General features: G+C 43.9%; 1 protein-coding gene across 1 annotated transcript in view; it reads right to left on the bottom strand.

Moving 5' to 3' along the window:
- The window catches only part of TENM4 (teneurin transmembrane protein 4), a gene marked incomplete at both ends in the record, with an annotated part of 363,192 nt that overhangs the window by 124,736 nt on the left and 218,829 nt on the right, over positions 1-19,627 (bottom strand). Inside the window, 2 exons of the mRNA XM_080612995.1 lie at positions 2,861-2,887; positions 9,140-9,325. Coding sequence (XP_080469121.1) covers positions 2,861-2,887; positions 9,140-9,325 — 213 coding nt within the window. The remainder of the gene's footprint in view (positions 1-2,860; positions 2,888-9,139; positions 9,326-19,627) is intronic.

Here is a 19,627-nt window from a genome sequence, read left to right as displayed (position 1 = left end):
CCCCGCAGCCATCCCTGAAGTCAAATGTTGGTTTTATTTCATATAACTTTACATAGAATCATAAGAATGATTTGGGTTGGAAAGGACCTTAAGATCATCCAGTTCCAACCCCCCTGCCATGGGCAGGGACAGCTCACACTAAACCATGGCACCCAAGGCTCTGTCCAACCTGGCCTTGAACACTGCTATGGATGGAGCATTCACAGCTTCCCTGGGCACCCTGTGCCAGTGCCTCAGCACCCTCACAGTAAAGAGCTTCTTCCTTATATCTAACCTGAACTTCCCCTGTTTCAGTTTGAACTCATCACACCTTGTCCTATCAGTCACTACAGTTCTTGATGAAGAGTCCCTCTCCATTCAGACTAGCTGTTTATATGCCTCACTGCAGGATTAATTTGGTTATATTTTAAGAGTAAGAATTGCTAAACATCAATAGAGATTAATTACATTGATGTACCATCAGCTCCAATGGTATTCTGGACGGAGACGCTCTCTCTAAAATCAGCGCCTTTTTAATAGCAGGCACCTCTTTTCATTCTAAGCATTACCAGTGTTAATCAGGCCTTCGTTTAGAAAACTCCACTCCAGTTCTAGTTAGAGTTTCTTGGTTTAATCACACTGAAGGTTGCTACTGAAACTTGCCCTCCAATGTAGAAATAATTCTGCCTCTTCTCTGACTTACTGGTTTACTGTAAAGCTGTAGGAAAGATTCAGCAGTAAATCAGGCTCAGCCTTGACAACGCAGGATGACTGGGAAGGGATTTCAACCAGAAAGATGTTAATAATTAAGAAAGCCAAAAGGGCATGAGTAATTTAGGTTTGAAATATGCACACCATGCAGTTAGCCAAGTTAAAAAGCCATGTACTTTTAATGTTCCAGCTATTGCTAATCTTTCCAAAAGAGGCCATGCATGGAAAGAGACCGTCTTTTATTATTAGTATGTTACTTAACCTGTTACCCATTGAAAAACTCACTAAATACAACATGTCTTTATTCTTGGGCATGAAGGTGAGTCAAAAGGCTATACAGAGGAAAAATGACAGCAACAGAAGACTTAGTAAATAGCAATTTGGCCACTGAATGGCAAATCAGTACTGAAGGTGCCTGTGGACTCAGGCTCTGTCGGTTGGTTTCCTCTTTTCTATCCCTTTGGTGCTTATCTGTTACCTTTTGATTCAACCTCCTCCAACACACGTGGAGATGAAAAGGAGTCGTCCTGGGGTTTTGAAATGCAAAACACTGAGATGTGGAACGTTAATAGGAGGCTCTGATCCCACTCCCTAGTGATGGCTCCTATCTCCCTGTAAGGATGCCACTGCTATTACTTCATAAGGACAAAAGTGACCCTCTTTCCTTGATATAAGAAGGAGAATATACTTTTTAATCCTAATTTAAACGAAGTCAAGCATGCTTTGCTGACAATAAGTAATGAGAGAAAACTACCTACCACTTAACAATCCACTGATCTATAAACAGGGGTCCAAGGACAGCTACAAGTTGCTGCATTACACTGAAGACAAAAGTCTCCTTATTTAAACTGTGGATGTTTCCTTATCATTAACATTTGTTTGTCTGTTAAAAGCTTTTTCCTATTTGTGGTTGTACCTGAACCTGCTTTTAAGCCTCAATGGAAACAAGAGAGAGAAACATTAGGCTGTAAATTCATTCAGAGAAGCAAAGTCAATAGGGCAACCGTGTTTCTTGTCACACCACAAGAGCCCTATATGGCAGACACTTCATTTTAGCTGTTCACTGGACCAGTATTTTGACATATCTGTCCTTCTTCATCGGCCTCTCATGGCTGCTGTTTCTGATTGCTCACAACCTGAAAAGGAGGGTAATGCTATGGAAGAAACTGATTTGTTCAACCTGATTTCTTGGTTTGTTTAACCAGCAAACAAAAACGATGCTGTGTGGTGTCAGTGCTGTGTTGCTGTTAGTGTCAAATCAGCCATGTAGAAAGAGGTCTGTGTCCAATTCCATCATCTTTCTTGTCAGATTGTTGTGTTTAACTAGATGTTAAATTTCAATGGGTTTAGAACACTAAATGCATTGGGGAACTATTTCTGTTTAAAAGTCCTAAATTCATTTAGCTCATTGCTTTGTTTCATAACTGAGTTTTCTTGACGGTAGGAGATGACTTCTATTCTGCAGCAGTTCAATTCCTTTTCTTCCTCACTGGCAAAAGATCTGGGTCCTAGACTTGCTTTACATCCACAAATAGAAACATAGGGTTGGGTTTTGTTGTAGTGTACACTAATGCAACGTCAACCATAGGGTTGGATTTGGATTTCATTGTAGTGCACACTAATGCAGTGTCACTGATCTCCATAGACTTTGTGGATTTATACAACCAGAGGCTTTGAGGTCATAACAGTTTCGTAGTATTAAGAACCAAAAATAGTAATATAGCATTACTCAAAGATCCCATGGAAGACTTTGCAGTCATGGATCAAAAACATGGAGACTCCACACAGAAAGGGCACTCACCTGCTTGTTACAAAATCGATCATAGACATTGAATTAAACCCCATCACTGTACAGGGCTCCTGCTGTTTTCACAGCCACTTTTGTTTCCTCCTGACTTGCCTTACCTGGGTAGGAGGGGTGAGGATGAGAGATGATTTGGAGGGGAGGGCAGGCACAGGGGGACGGACAGGAACACTGATACGATGTTAACACGAGGGTCACAGCACTCACGGAGGTTAATTCCTACCTAAATGACTGGAAAGTTCACCCTTCCAGACATTAGGGACCACTTTGGTGACAATGAGGAAGAGATGCAACCTCAACACGGCATGTTCACGGTGCATTTTTCAAACACAAAGACAATAGGAAAAATAGGAAGGAAGAGCATACCTTTCACTACCTTATCCAGATAGTGAGCTTGGGAGATAAAAGACAGGACATTTAAGGTAGGATTGAATAAGTGCATTGTGGCTTACTACGAGACTGTGCAGGTGCTAGAAAGGCAAAGGAGAGTTCGCTGTGATATGAAAAGAAAAACCTTGATTATGAGGAGAGAAAAAAAGGGAGAAGGGTGCAGCACAGCCCTCCTCAGACACAGAGCTCAAGGAGGCTGCGTTTAGGCATCCAGTCATCTTTGCTCGGTAAGGTCAGGAAGAGAAACAGGAAAGCTTTAGATATATACTTATGTGCTTATATATATGCTATATATATGTATAAATATATATATGGCAGAATATTGTAGTGCTCTGCCTCTGTTTTACTGCTTTTTGTTTCATCAGCAAAACCAGAGTCATTTGGAAGTGCTCCACCTCACCTGACTGTCTCAGGTCATTCCACACAGCTCTGTGATCTTACCAGGCTGGGAAAGGCTTTTCCCTGCATCTTCCTAATGGTAACACATTGCATTTATCCAGCATCCTCTAGCCCCAGATCAAATTATTTCCCAAATAGGAAATTAACCTCACGGCAGCTGTACCACATGGAGAAGTATTAATACACTCATTCCAAGGAGAGCTAAAGAAAGAAAAATGATAGTTATAGATGTGGTGGGAGCAGTCATGTGCCCAATTCCCATGGAACATTAATTTGGATAACCACCTTCTAATTGATTTTCTGGGGTCAAACACGAAGTTGGTGGCAAAGACATGAACAGAAGCCAGGATTCCTGCCTTGGAGGGCCCTCGGACATGCCTGCAGGCGGCATTCTCTGTCCTAGCAGCATCTGGGCTTTATTAATAAATGAGAAGCTCCAAGTGTTGCGTTTCTCTCTTTCATTACCTGTTTAAATGTTATATCCCTTGCTCTCTTGTCTGCTCCCTGGAATCTCCCTCTCAGTTGTGCCTTGGAACCCTCCTGAACAGGTTTTTGTTTGAGATTCAGACTGCCCACCTGAGGTCATAGTCCTAGTAAGAATGATTTTCCCATCCTGTGAATCTAAGAGATCCATCAAAGCACTATTGTAACAAGTGGAAAGGGCTCGGAGGATCAGAGCTAATCTAGTGCAGGGCAGTTATGAAGCTTGGGAATGAGATTAACGCATCACCCTGGTGTAGCAGTAGCGATGCAGGAAGCACAGCATCACCATCCACTTGGCTTCAGCCACCAGCCTGGGAATGTGTCTCTTGGATTCTGACGTCCACAGCAGCCCAACCTGTAAGCTCAGGCAGCAGTCATGGTGCAGATAGCAGCAGCGGAGGCAGCTGCCAACCAGATGTGTCAGTTATGTGTCAAATTCTTTTGTAATCTGAAAAATAATGGGGACCCTCTATGGGAATATTCCATGGTAGCATGAATCGCTCTTCTCTACACCTGCATAGTCTTGTTCCCATGCTATACTTCTGTCATTACTATCACAGTATCACAGAATGGTTTCGGTTGGGTTGGAAGGAACCTTAAAGCTCATCCAGTTCCAACCCCTGCCACGGGCAGGGACACCTTCCACTAGAGCAGCTTGCTCCAAGCTGCTGTATCCAACCTGGCCTTGAATTATCCACAGATACTCCTTTGGAAAGGATGTAGGATATGTAGGGGCTCAGAAGAAAAGCTACTTTTCTAAGGTGTCCCCTGCACTAGAAGGCACTGCTCCTTATCACCACCCCTCTCCTAGAAGCCCCTGTCATAGAATGGTTTGGGTTGGAACAGGCCTTAAAGCTCATCCAGTTCCAAACCCCTGCCATGGGCAGGGACACCTTCCACTAGTCCACATTGTCCCTTCAGATCTGCTGTGGGGGGAGCTCCTATGAGCATTTTCAGCCTGAAAGCCTTCCCATTTCGTCAGCCTGAGCTAACCTGGTTTGTTTGGCCTGAAAGTCCTTGTGAAGGGCAAAATGAGCATTTCTCTTGGCTCACAGAGAGGAAGGGAGGGAAGGGAGAAGAGGGATGTGCTGGGGGCAGGTCCATGGGCAGGACTTCTTCCCCAGCACACTCTCTTCCTTCATTTTCCAACTATTCTTTTTCCCTTTGTCTTCCCTATGGGGCGAAGTGGACAAAGATTCAGTGAAATCCCTGGAGTTAAACTGCGATCACACGGATTTGAAGGAGAGGAGACAGTAGCCATGCATCAAAGAACCACTGATGGCAGAAGACTTTTATGCCACAGGGGAAAAGCCTGTCTTTGAAGTTCACCTCTAATATTTACTGTCAAATATGCTGTCCAACTACTAAAGGCCAGATTGCCTTCAGCTTGATGCAAAGTCATGTTGGAACAAAGCACCAAGCACGTATTTTCCACTGACTGCCTACAGCTGTGGCACTCTCTTGGCTCTTCTCATGGCTTTTCCCAAAGGTACCCATCTGAACTAGGCAGGGTGGGTGCCAGGGAGTCAAACAGATCAGCTTCTGCTGTGGATGTGGCTGAGCACTGCAGAGGGCTGACTATCTGCTCTGTTGGGCAGCAAGAACCTTCACCAGACACTGGTGGGCTTATTTCACATTGGGCTGCACATGGACTGAGCTGCTTTACGGGTGTGTTGGAAAGCTGGGGAAAAGAGACCAGGATCCACCTGTACTGTGCCTTGTCTGCATTCCAGCTGCTCCAGCAGAAACCAAGAGGCATTGAACACAACCCAGCCTATTCAGAATATGTGTGGCTACTTACTCAAGAAGGCTGATGAAAGGCAAACCTAGAGGGGCAAATGTCTCAAAACCCAGAGTTTTGCTAAGGAGAACAACAAACAGCCCCATGGCATCATAAGCAGAAGCCCATGTGGGTCAGGCTGTCTGCCTCTCTAGGCACTTGTTATTCCACACAGGAGCAGTGCCAGGCCCAGATTTTCAGAAGGAATTAAGCACATAGCCTTTGAGGAGATCAATGGGAATTAGGCACTGAGGTGCTCTGAAAATCCTGCTAGGTAGGCTGTTGTGTGTTTCAGAAGTAACTGCTGGTCCCTTGGAGCTCTAGAGACTCTGCAGTACTGAGGTGCAGCAACCGAACTTCAAGTGATGGCTTTGGTCTTGTGTGCAGGATGTTCAGAGATGATGGACATCCCAACTGCAGCACACAGGGAAGCCCTCTCTGCCATTATTTTGCTAAATAACCCTAATATGAATCAAAGAATTAAGGCTCGTTGCTAGTTAAATATCATACAGAGAGATTCACATACCATTGGCATTGTCTATTAAGCCTGTCAATCAGTCCCATAGAGAAGCCTACCATGGAGCTAAGCGGTAATTTGGCCTTTCAGAACCCACAGTAAGAGGGTTCATTTCACCTTTAAACTCAATGCTCCTAAACCCCACTATTCTCCCTGGATGTGGTTTGGTCCAGAATAGAAGAAAGCTGAATTCTTGCAATGTTTCTAACTAGGGACAAAGTTGGGATCTGCTGGAGAGCCCATCATAGGTTTGTTGTATTGTGGCTATTGTCATGTTTTGAGCTTTTTTTCTCTAAGAAATCAGAGTAAATCAATTGAACCATTCTTCAGGATTCCTGCAGTTAAATAATCAGCTTTCTGTTCTACTCTTTTGCCTGGATGCATTAAGTTTGCTGAATTAGGATGATGAACTCAAGCTTCTGCATCGATTTCTTGGTTGGGAATTAGCTAGGGTCCTTCTAATGAAATCCCTGAATGTGAGCAATCAAGCTAGTGTACTTGGTGACATGAATCTTTGTATGAGCAAACAGAATTAATCCACTGGGATCAGAATTCCCTTGAACACCATTAAGAAAGAGCCTCCTATAACCTATAAGACAAAAGGATTTCTTACTCTCAAACATGCTCAGCAGGAAATGGAAGAAGTGTCCTTTACTTGTATCATCCATTTCTACCATGTTACCTGCACACATGGCAATGTTGTTAAAGCATCACTTCAGCAATGGGGTTTTATGCTTGTCAGTGCTAAAGCAAACCGGGCCATGACATAGACATTACTGTCAACAGAACAAGTTGCCATGCAAGGAAATTACACAAGGACAAGGGGAATGCTTTCCACATACTTAATGTAATTCCAAGTCAATGTCCTTTCATCTGTGCCCATATAACTAGCTTATTACTCCTGCTAAAGCTATTCAATTTTCTTGGATATTTATGACTTTGCCAAATCTCCTTTATATTCCATACATTTATCAATGAAATCTTCCGTAGGAAACACTGTTTGCAGCTTCAGAGGCATGAGACTATGGACAAATGTGTTGCTAAATCACCATGCAGGAAGATGAGGAGTGGAGGGAAGTGAAAAGAAATGGAATTGTTCCTTCACTTTAAGTATTAAAGAAGGATTCCTGTACCAAGGCAGCACTGCAATAGGAAGGTGGCCCCACACCAAATGATAGTGTGCACCAGCTAAATCTCAATGCTGACTGCATTGCAGTGCTGGCCTTTCCCATGATAACATGGGTTCTTCTTACTTAGAGTGAGGAACACTGCAAATAATGGGGTAAAGTGAATTACAATGAAGGATGAAATGTTGTTTTGTGAAAACAGCCTGGGCATATCAGCTGTGTGGAGAAATACCATGTACTGAACTAGCAGCATGTTGGTTTTGCAGCAGAACTAATAAAATGGCACTGAGGGTATGATTCAGGCTTCTTTCTGTGCAGAAATGACTTTCACATCAAATTGTCCCCTGGAATCTGGGGCCTTTTTCTTTCTGTTAAAACCATTTCATGAACCTGTGTTGCTTCCCAAATCAAAGTGCTTGAACACAAGGCTATAAAATAATATACTAGAAACACAGGATTGTAATTAACACAGGACTGCTCTCTTCTCATTTTGAAGTCATTTAAGAGAGGGTGTTTTCAATCCCTTCCTCATGAAAAGAAATGAAAGCTGCGAGGGCCATAGCAAAGAAAGCAGAATGTAATGTCTAATGAGACAGAGGAAGTTTTAAGAGCTAGATATTTTTCATTACGGGATGCATGTGGAGGCCATAATGTGGTAGGGTGACATTAGCATGAATAAATGATAAGTAGAATTGAGCCACAGATACGGTTTGTACCATTACCCTAATGATGGAATTAACATACTGTGATCAGGCTCCATTTCCTGTCTGTGTGTGTATGTGCAAACTTACCTGGTGTTCAAGCAAAGTGATGTCTACGTGTAACTAAGTTGATAATCCACATGGATGGCTGTGTGGACATTCGCCCAGGTATTGCTAGTGGTTAATTTTGATGCGGTGTGATTTATATGTATCATGGCAGAATGAAAGCAACATAGAGGTGAATTCTCTTACCTTTAAATTAAATTGATTAAGCCAAAATGACCAGAGGAGAATTCTCACTCTTCTCAAGTTAACTGCTATTTTTCAGGTGCGCAGAGGCATTATGGAGAGTAGAACTGGGTTCACTAATTTAGTTTGCCATTAACGCATAATAAATGGTGTCTGGGGAGTCTTAATGCTACTGATTTTATAGTATGACTATGGAATGGGGACTTAAGGGGCTGAATGCCTGAAAGTCAGAAAAAGAAAGAAGGGAAAATGCATCAAATTGTTAAGTGAGATGTAGGAGGAAGGTAAAGCCAAGCCAGTTCATTAATGATGCTGCAAATTGCTTAACATAGGAACTGCACCTCTTTGCATTATTTGGGGCATATTGGTGGCACCTTACGAATAATAATAACAAGCGTGACACCAAGAGCTCAAGATAAGTGCATGTGCATAAGAAATGCAGAACCAAAGGGAGAAGGAAATGAAATGGTTAGGAAGGTAGCTGAGCAGACAAGGGGTAAGCAAGACAGAGTTAAATACCAGCCAGAAGTCATCTGACTGCAGTTTCCTCTTTTATACTGGCAAGCAAAGTGGCAGTGCAAATCATGGAGCAAATAAAAGGGAGGAAAACTTTAAACCAGATGCATGAGTCTGCAAATGCTGTCACCATAGTAGAGAGAAGTCTCAGAGGCCACAGAAAGACCTTTTGAAAGAGGCAAAGTGGGATGCGTTTAAAAGCATCCAGCTGACATTTGACGGCTCGTCTCTAATGAGACCAAACACTGCAGAGGTGTACTTCATGTCTGACAATCAAATATATCTGTACAGCCACGTCATCAACAAATGAAAGGACATTATGCCTTGTTCCCACATGGAAATGTATGATGTCAGAACTGGAAATCCAAGAACAAAGGTGCTCATGCTACACTAAGTCACACGTATTCAATTCAGCATGCGCCTTTTCTCCTCCCTGAGCATCAGTTACACTTTGAAAAGGAGTCGGTTTTTCTTTCTCCCTACCAATAGTGCAGTGCTCTCCATTCCAGCCCGGGCTGCATTCACACTTGCCATCCCGGCATGTCCCGTGCTCATTGCAGCGTGGGTGACACGCTCGCTGGTCACAGGCTGTGCCCATCCATCCCTCCTCGCAGCGGCAGGTGCCTCCGACACAAACGCCATGTCCTCCGCAGTCCGCTGCACAAATCTCTGTGGGAGAGGAGAGAAGAGAGAGGAGGGGATATGGGTGGAGAGAAGAGAAAAGGGGGGGGGGGAAATCCAGAGTGTTATTGTTAAGGAAAACAGCCACACTTCACTACCTCGCCTTACGGGGCAATGAAAGGAATTCCTGGAGCTCCCAACGCTAATCCTTCCTGACAATAAGAATCTAATAAGTGTATTACAATAAAAAAGAGATGGACATGGATTGCAGAGGTCTGCTGTGATTGATCCTCCTATTTGCTATCTAATTCTCTGGCACTCCTTGAGCTTTTGTGATCACCAAATCCGAAGGGGAAGGCTCTCTCAAATAAGCAGAACAAAAGCCACATTTAATTAAAATCTGGTTAAGTGTGGAAACAAAGTGCTGATAAAACTACTGATGCTAAAGTTGAGTGTTGGCAAAGCCTGTTTAGGGCTTGTAAACCCACGGTTCTGGGGATGGGATTCATTAAACCCCTGCTTCTCTCAATACAGAATACTTCTATTTCTACTACGTCTGCACATCTGCAATGTCCCCCTTCTCCTACCACCCATTAAAAATCCCCCCTCAGGTACGTGGAGGTACCACCCTGCTCTTTTTGTGAGCTACACACACTGGAGTTGATAGGATGGTGTTTGTTCCCAAGTCTTATTGGAGTTAACAAAAGCATGGAATCACAGCTGGATATTTCAGTACTTACCTCCCATAAAAGAGAAGAGCTAAAGGACATTGCCTTTTCAAAGGTGATGGCTTTCATACCCTCTGTGAGCCCCACTGGGCATGGGGACACAGGTATGCATGATTAGTTGAGACTAAGATTGGATTCAGCCACACCTGGGCTCTGTCAAGAGCTTAGAAAGCAAGGGGGTCCACTCTGAACCTCATCACTCAATGGAAGGGTCTCCCTTATCCTTTTCACCTTTGGTCTCTATATAAATCGTTTTATCATAGAACATAGAATCCCAGACTGGTTTGGGTTGGAAGGGACCTTAAAGCTCATCCAGTTCCAACCCCTGCCACGGGCTGGGACACCTTCCACTAGAGCAGCTTGCTCCAAGCCCCTGCGTCCAACCTGGCCTTGAACACTGCCAGCGATGGGGCAGCCACAGCTTCTCTGGGCACCCTGGGCCAGAGCCTCAGTACCCTCACAAGGAAGAGCTTCTTCCTTATATCCAATCTCAGTGTCCCCTCTGGAAGCTGTATCATGTATCAATATTTCAAATCATATTAAAACTGCTCTGGCTGATATCTTTAATGTTGATTCATTCAGCAATCCTGAACCACTCATTTCACAACAGTTTTTCAGGCTTCATAAGGCCCAGTGGACAACAGGACACAGCTATGCATCATATTTTTGCTGAGCACTAGGCTTTTGGCTGCCATTGGCATGAATTTGGGAGGCTTCATGTTTTCATCTGCACTGTACTCATGTGGAAAAAGTGAGACTTGGTGGAGAACAGGTACCCACGAGCCAGGTGTTAAAGTGCCTGTTACCACCATGACTATACAGGGCTGATTTCAAGGATAGAAATAAAACCAACTACGGATGTGGTGCTGTACTGCATAGGAAGTGAAATGAATCTTCTCCAGGCTCAGCACTTGACTGCTCACCTTTGACTTCTTATAAACCATGACTGCACTCTCCTAAGAAGACAGGCAATTTGGACTGTATTTCAGACCATCGGGTCTTCCCTCTTCCCTCTGCCCGATGCTTCTTAATGTGATTGACCTTTCCTGAATGTTTTGGACTCAAGCCTTCTGCCTGACTGAGCCATTTCATAGATTTTACAGGGTAGGGACACAGTTCCCCTTGGGGAGAGTGGAGACAAGACGTGAATAGAAGAAATGCTGAGCGGGGCTGGGCTGGAAGCCCAAGAAGAGGTACCAGGGTACTCTGCAGAGTGCATTTTCTCTCTTTCCCCCCCATTATATACCCCCAGAATGAATATCTCAGGCACCAACCCACCTCCAGTGCCTCTCTTTTTGCCTTTGAGCATATTAAGTGCAGGATTCAGAGGCTTGGGGTGGAGGGGGAACTGGTATTATACAAGACGTTTACTCCGGGTCACTGACTGCACATAAAATATTCAGAACTACTCAGCCTGCATTAGCATCACACCTGACTGAAATTCAGCCTTACTCAAGCTGCATTTAGTCTTTTGCTAATTAACACCACCAGGAACAGGAAGCTTGGGCTGTTTGGGGACTTTTACATGCTCTTCAGACAGGGCTGGAACATCCACTTCAGCTCCAGAAGGAAGGCTTTGCACCATAGAAGAGAGCTGCAGGGTCTTCACCCCTTATGCTGAAATGGATTCTTGCCTCCAAGGATGAGAGAGAGTTCTTTAGTTCTTTATTATCCTAGCAACTAGGATCATACTAATAGTAAAGCTTTGCATATCTAGAAAACATCTTATTACCCAAAAGAGACATAAACTCAACATCTACTTCCTGCTTACTCTGCAGCTCAGGGTGGTGGAGCAGTTTCCAGTTGAACTCCATTTGTTGCAGTGTCTCAGACATCACCAAACCCTCTCAAACATTTAGCCCAATGTGGGGTGTCCCTGCCCATGGCAGGGGGGTTGGAACTGGATGATCTCAAGGTCCTTTCCAACCCTAACTATTCTATGATTCTATGATTTAAATCTCTAATGAACAAACTTGGGAGCATAAATATGCTTAGGACACTCAGGAACTTGTTTGTCCCATTCAGAGTCAAACTTGAAAAAGCATTTGGGCACCTTGGGTGTTTAAACCGAGGCACAAGGATGCGCAGATACCACTTGCTGCCGAAACAGAACAGAATCTAATGTAAGTTGTACTGAAATTACACTATCACAGTTAAGACATGACCAAGGAAGGACTCTCGAGTTGCTATCAGAAGTTTTTACTTTGCATCTGGCATCAAGACAGAGATTTTCCCAGCTCCTAGATGCAAGGGAGGTAAAATCATACTACAGTGCCCACTATGAACATAAGGAGCCCAGCCATGCGTGCTCATTACCCCTAGCCCGAACTAGGAAAGAGTTGTTGTAGCCTATGATGCTTCCTAGCAGTCTTTCACCATAGGGCATCTCAGACATCGGACTGAAACCACTCCTCTGCTTATTGGTTGCCATCCTTTATTCATGTGTTGAACTTGACCCTCTTCCCCCAGCCTGTATTGATGCTACCTGGGGTTGCCCCAACCTAGGTGCAGGACCTTGCAGGTGAAGTAAACAAGGCATAAAGAAGTCAATGCGGATACAGGCACAGGATCTCCTTGATGTCTTGATATCCAGTCTGGTGTCCTGTCTGTGAGACAGGGAAATGCAGCTCATAGTCAACCACAGGTTGGTGGTGGAGGCAAAAAAAGAGAAGACAAAAAGGAAGGTATTTTGAGAGATAGTCGGAAGCCTTCTTGGAGTTATTTATAGGTGTGAAAGGAGGATAATGGAGTGACACTCAAAAACAGTGAGGAAAGAAAAAAGGAAGCACTCTCTGGAAGGCAGAATCTCTGTGGAGTCACTCCCGTGAAAAGGGATGGAAAACCCACTGGGACATTTACACTTCAACTGCAGTGTTCCTCGGACAACACGCTGCCGAGGAGCAGTTTTGCACACATAGGCGATCGACATGCCCTGCACGATCTAAACCCGACAGAGCTTTGGCTAACTCAGAACACTGGGAACATTTGGGGCTTCATCTCCCACCCAGCTGAGACCCCAGCCATACCACTGGCTAGGCAAGAGAGTGCAGCCTCCAGGTTATGAATGTATAATTCATATATAATGGATAGTAAAGTGGTTTGGATTCCCAGGCCTCAAGAGCTGTAATAAAGACCCTCAGCTGTGAAAAACACTTGTGAAGCAAACTACTTACGACAGTCTCCCTAAAATGTAGTTTAATTATTTCTGACAGGGAACCAGGAGCCAGGAACTCTCAAATCTAAATCTTCCATTTAGCTGCCAGTTTAAAGATAGATGGGTACCATACAATTTAAATAGCCTTACAACACACATCCTGCTGCACGCCCCGGCCCATTATAACATGGCGCTTTTAAACGCTCACAGGTTTCTAATGGGTGATTAAATAGCCAGAGTAGCTTTTACTTTACTGCTGGCACTCAAAGAAATGATCAAAATGGATTTCAGATTAAGTTTCCACTTAAATACAGCTCTTTTCGGGCAGCTCAAGACGATTTAAGGCTGATTTGCAGAAAAGGGCAGGTGAATCGTTCCGTCCTCATTCAGTCCCAGGGACAGAATTTGCCACCTCTTGTCTTATCACAAGCCGCATTTTTTGCCTTGGTACATTTCCCCATTCTGTTGTTAAAGTCCGAGGACATGATTAGCTCCCATCTGAGCTGCGTGAGCAAACGAGAAGGAAAGCTTTTAATTCTCCTATTACAGTATTCACAGCCTGGCCAGCTGCATTATATTGCTCCTGCCTATTTAAGCTTACTTCGAACGCCGTGCTTGTGCATAAAGGAACCTGCCTGGTAAATATTTTCACACCAGCTGTTCCCAAAAGGTGACTAAATATTTCTTTTCATCTTTAATCTCTTCCACTGTTTGTACGAACAGCTCAGCCATTCCTTATCCTTTCCTAGAGGTGCATTGTGCTTTACTCCATCTCACCGTGCAGCTCTCAAGGCTGCCTGTAGTTCCACGAAGGAAGGGGATCTTCTGAGCAAATCTGGTGCTCAATTCTAAGGGTTAAGATGAGGTTTAATGTCCTCAGAAGTTACAGTCAGCCCCTGCAGCTCTGTGGGAAATTCCTGGGCTTTGACCAAATACCCTATATTTTCCTCCCTGACATTTGCACTTAGCAGAGGGCACTCTTGGATGTCAACTGACTCATGGATGCATTGTTTTGTCTATGGAATTGAGTTCATTTCTACTGTACCATCTGGGTTTTCACCATGTTACTGTCTAGGATTAGCGTCTTCCATTGCCTGGCTTCATCCCAGTCTTACCTATGAAGAACTGTGTTGAGCCCAGTTGCCCTGGGTCAAGGAGAAAGAAAGAAAGAGAGGTGGTTCCAGAGGTGAACTCCTGGAGCAGCCTGTGCTCAAGGCACTGTTGAGTTTTGGGTGATTCACCCATCTCAAAAGCATCATTAACATTATCCTTCTAAAAAGATAATGCCATTTTAACAGGATGCTGGTTAATTTTCATGCAAATAATCCAATCTTCAGTTTCAGGACCTGCTCTATTCCATCACTGCTCACTCTTAATGGGAACCAGCCCTTGGGACCAGCCTCAGCTGCCTGCTGGCTAGTTTCTGAGAGAAATGGCTTTTGGTTTTCATTATCCCCTCATGATCTGAGGGGAGATTTCCCTTTGGTCTGTAAAGGTTGCATCAGGCTCTCGTAAAAATCCTAATCCCCATGAAACCTACCCAAACTCTTGATCGCAGCTGTTGATGTGCCTTAACTTCTCCATATTGCATCGTGTTGTTATATTATTCCACCTCCACCAGCACATTTCTATCTGTTTTTTTTGTCACTTACTGCTTAAGAATCTCAACTATCCTAGGCCAGGATTCTCCTTTTTGTTCTGTGTTTGCTCTGTGCCAGGTATAACGAGGTCACAGTCCATCAAGAGCACTTTCGAAGTAAGAATACTAAAGCAATTACTCATACAAATAAACCCCTTGTACCTGATTCTTTCTTTCTCTTTCTTTTTTTTGCATATCCTGCTAAAACCTGCCCCAAATCTGTCCCCTTGAGAAGAAAAAGTCTGCTATATTGCCTTTGATATTCCAGAAGAAGGAAGACAAATCTACCAAGTGCTAGCCACCAGTGTAACACTTTGTTCATGGCCCTTTTCAATTGATGTAACAGACACGGTAGCTGCCAACATAGGAAGTGGTCTAAACCAGAATCTCCTATTATATTCACTAGCATTAAAGAACTGGGTTGGGAAAGGGATAATGATGTCAATTTGTGCTTCATTTATGGCAAATCCATTTTTACATGTTTACCCCTATCCCCTGAAAATCCTAAAATTGGCTTGACAACAGTTTAAAGCTTTCCAGCTTAGAGGAGAGCAATGCAGATGAATGTTTTCCTTTAGCATTCATGTGATGCAGAAGCAGAGATTTAGCTGCTTCTGACCTGCCTGCTAAATCCTTTAATAAATATGGATTTAGTGCTAAAATATAAGGGCAGGTGAAACTGCTGAGAGCTTCCTGAAAACTGGGGCAGTTCCAGTGACCTTCAACATATTCATAGAGAATTTAATAATTAACAATCTGTCTTAACTGAGGGTTTTCCATTTCAAGTCATCTCATCTGAGGCACTTTCCAGCCTCAGACAGGTCTTAGAAGGAAAAGAAGCAAGGAAAGAGGGACTGCACAGAGCTGAGAAGCTGAGTCTGGTGAGGAGCTAAAGCCTTGTTTTCGCAGCCTGAATTTGCTTTAGAAGGGAAGTTATGGGAAATGTCTGGGGAAATCATCTAATATAAAGATATGGATGGAAAATGCAGAAGGTTCATGTTTGGGATGATTTAGATAGCAGCAAAGTGCTAAATACATTCATAATAAAAGACATTTTGCAGTGTTATGAAACTCATTTATGTGATTTGATAACTCGTAAGTAGTGACATACGAACTCCTCTGCTGGAACTGAGGAAGACATAAAGCTCATTAGCTTTTAAACCCATCCTTTTTACACGTGTTATAAGGAAAGGATCAACCCTGGAGCAAGGCAAAAGCTGAAAGGTGAGGTCTGAACTTGCTGTGCTTGTCAGCAACAAATCCATAGCACAAAATCCTCTGAAAACCACTCTGTTTCAGCAGAGATTGGGGAATGGTTGTACAACTTGTGCCAGTGTCATTAATTGAAGGCCATGTGTTTTTGCCATCAGAGATCACATCCTAAAAGCAAGATTTCCATAATTTAATGCCTTTATACAAATAATTTGTTTGCCTATTTTGAAACCAGACATGAATTATGCAAATATTACTAATGTAGAAATTATTATTATTATTTATGCCAATAAATATAAAACCTCTTTGCTTTTGGAGTGTAATCAACTGTCTGGTACTGAGACAACAGTCCACTCCAGTCAAGGAACTCAATGTATATTATATAGCTCAGCAAACTGAATATCTCTGAAAGGTAATAGTTATTTATTTTCTTCCTATGGATGAGGAAATCAAGATTAAAGGATGCTCTCCAGGGACTGAAAAGGAATCCATCAGCTTTGCTATCATCATCAGGATGGGCACTGACCTTCAGTGATGGTTTTGAAATGTGACTCAGGACTTGGTCCAGTATTTATAGGGTGGCTACGGAGAAGATGGAGACTCCTGTTTTACAAGGAATTACATGGAAAATACAGGTAATGGGTAGAATTTGCTCCTGGGGAGATTCCAGTTGGACACAAGAGGAAAATTTTTCCCATTGAGAACAATCAGCCATTGGAATAAGCTCCCCAGGGAAGTGGTGACTCCCCAGCGCTAAGATTGGGCTGGACAGGGTGCTGGGCCATCTAAGTCTAGGTCATGCTTTGCCAGGAAAGGTTGGACCAGATGATCCTTGAGGTCCCTTCCAACCTGGGATTCTCTGATCCTATGATAGGACACCTGAGTTTTCACCTACTGAACATGAAGGGCTGAGGAGCATCCCAGAGTGACTGCACTGGGGAATGCATATCCCACGTTAGAGCATGACCCTGTTACAATGCCTCAGTTGGCCTAAATGCTGATGTTGCCAGGCTTTTCAGAAGGAGAACTGAGTAGAGGTCTCAATACATGTGCAGAAGGGACAACTCTGTGCTTGCAGAAAAGGATGGGTGTGTGCAAAGGAGGCATAAAACATGTGCATGACAGAAGAGGAGAGAGTTTTCACTCTATGCGGTTGAGCTGGCTGAGCTGCCTATAGCTAGGAGAGGAGTTAGTGGAAATCCCTAATAAAAGAAAGCACTCATCTCTGGCCCTCACCTAGACACAAAAGATTAACCCCACCTCAGCCCTTTCCCCCATTTTCCTTCTGCTGTTCAGTTCTTCGCTTGCATAAGCAGCTTTGTGTTTAACTGAAAGGCTTCTGCAAATCCTCTGCTGGGTCCCATCTCTCTCTGGAGGTTCAGATCAGGAACGCAGGCAGCTCTGAGCTGCCTAATGTGGAGATGAAATGTTCACAGAGCAGCTGCTGAGCAGATCCAGGAGGTTTGTCCCATAACCGCCCTCAACTCACTTTCCATCGCTCAAATGAGTAACGAAGGAGTTAGGTATAGTCAGATACTTCAATTGATGTATGGCCGAGCCTCTTACTCTGTAAACATACAGCACCTACACAATGGGACTCTTGGGAGTTCTTGCTAGAAATAGGAACAGGAAGAACAGGAGCAGTCATTAGCAATCCCTGTGCTAATGGATCACAGCTCTCACCCAATCTGTGCGGCTGCACTATGTACAGTGGTACAATTGGGACGTCTGTCAAAAGAAATCTCTCTTCTGAGTGCAATTTCAGCTCGCTTCAGATTTGCATAAAGGTTTTCCAGCTCCTGTCTGAAAAGCTATAACTCAGGGAGATGAAATCCCATTAAACTGGTCTACTGCCTTTTACCAGCCTGTAGTTTCTACAATATTTATACCCTATTTTCATTCTTGCTTTAAATGCTTGGGACTGACCATCACACGGTGTCTAAAGAATCTCTTCTATAGCTGTGATTTACTTTTGTGCTCGTGTCAATCTTCCCTTTATTTATTATTCTGAACTTTATTTTACACTGGCTCTTGCTGTGGAATGGCGGGACATGAAATGTCAGGTATTGATGGACTTCAGCCTTGGCACCGGGATTTGCTGCATAAAAATAAATATCTCAAAGTGCAGGATTAGGTTTTTCTCTTTGATGCTTAATTGGATCTCTGTGCTTCCCGGGATGGGAGTTAAAGCTTCCCAGAGAAGAAACAATTCCTAATGTATTAAAGGGAGTTGCTAACAAGGATTCTTCTTCTCTGGACTAGTTTTGATTTCCTTTCTGTGTCCATAAGGAGGAGATAATTTGACATTAGAAAAGCCTTTTGCTCATGCTTACAGTCACTGAAAAGAACTGACTTCTTTTCTAATTCTATACAGTTTGGTTTTGTCTAAAATAAATCCAACAGAGCATTTATAAATGTGTCTGCTGGAGTAATCCCAAACTAGATTTGCTTGGGATTCCCTTGCTCAGAGCTTGGCACTATTATATAGACAGTGCCACAATGGTTTCTGCTGTGGTTTAACCCCAACTGGCAACTAAATACCACCCTGAACCAGGACAGTTTTGTAGAACCAAGTTTGGGTTGGAAGGGACCTTAAAGCTCATCCAGCTCCAACCCCTGCCACAGGCAGGGACACCTTCCACTAGAGCAGCTTGCTCCAAGCCCCTGTGTCCAACCTGCCCTTGAACACTGCCAGGGATGGGGCAGCCACAGCTTCTCTGGGCACCCCGGGCCAGCGCCTCAGCACCCTCACAGGGAAGAGCTTCTGCCTAAGAGCTCATCTCAGTCTCCCCTCTGGCAGGTTCAAGCCATTCCCCTTGGCCTGTCCCTACAGGCCCTTGTCCAAAGCCCCTCTCCAGGTTTCCTGCAGCCCCTTTAGGCACTGGAGCTGCTCTAAGGTCTCCCCTTCAGGAGCCTTCTCTTCTCCAGGCTGCCCCAGCCCAGCTCTCTCAGTCTGGCTCCATAGGAGTTTATTATATGCCCATCTATCCACACAAACAGGATGCAGCAGCAGCTGATCCAAAAGCTTTGTGTCTGCTGTGCTGTCCATATGCTCAACACCAGGCTGGAAGGGTCACTTGTACAGAACAGAAGCAAAGCTTTTTCCAAAGCCCTTTCAAACTTTCATCTGTCAAGATCATTAGGAAGGTGCTCAGTAGTGCAAATTGTGTTGATAGGTTTCAGAGCATGAACACCATGCAACTTGGAGGGGGGAAGAGAGGCTGCACTAAACCCAGTGCATCCACTTCCGACAGCTTATTAAATCAGGGATTCCTGGCCTTCAATAGATACCCATCCACAATATGACAGTCACTGTTCTTGTGCTATTTTTGCTGGCTCATTTTTTCTGTTACTTTGTTTTACTGACTCCTAGATTATTTTCCCTATTATTTCATCTCAGCCATTCTAAATTGGAATTAAAACACGATTTGATGATGCTGAAAACATCCAATAAACCTGTGCAGAAACTCTGATCACGATGAGCTCCAGCTGGAGTGCAAGGTCACATTTGCAAGAGCAATCCACCAACAATAGCATGGATTTGTGTGATTTCAAGTGGAGAAGCCATGACATCGAACCTAAGAGCATCCTTGCTGAGCTAAACGAGTGAGGTGTGA

Source organism: Psittacula echo (genome assembly GCF_963264785.1).
Source record: "Psittacula echo genome assembly, chromosome: 3".
In the NCBI taxonomy this organism is placed as follows: domain Eukaryota; kingdom Metazoa; phylum Chordata; class Aves; order Psittaciformes; family Psittacidae; genus Psittacula; species Psittacula echo.
This window is presented reverse-complemented; position numbering and strand designations above follow the sequence as displayed.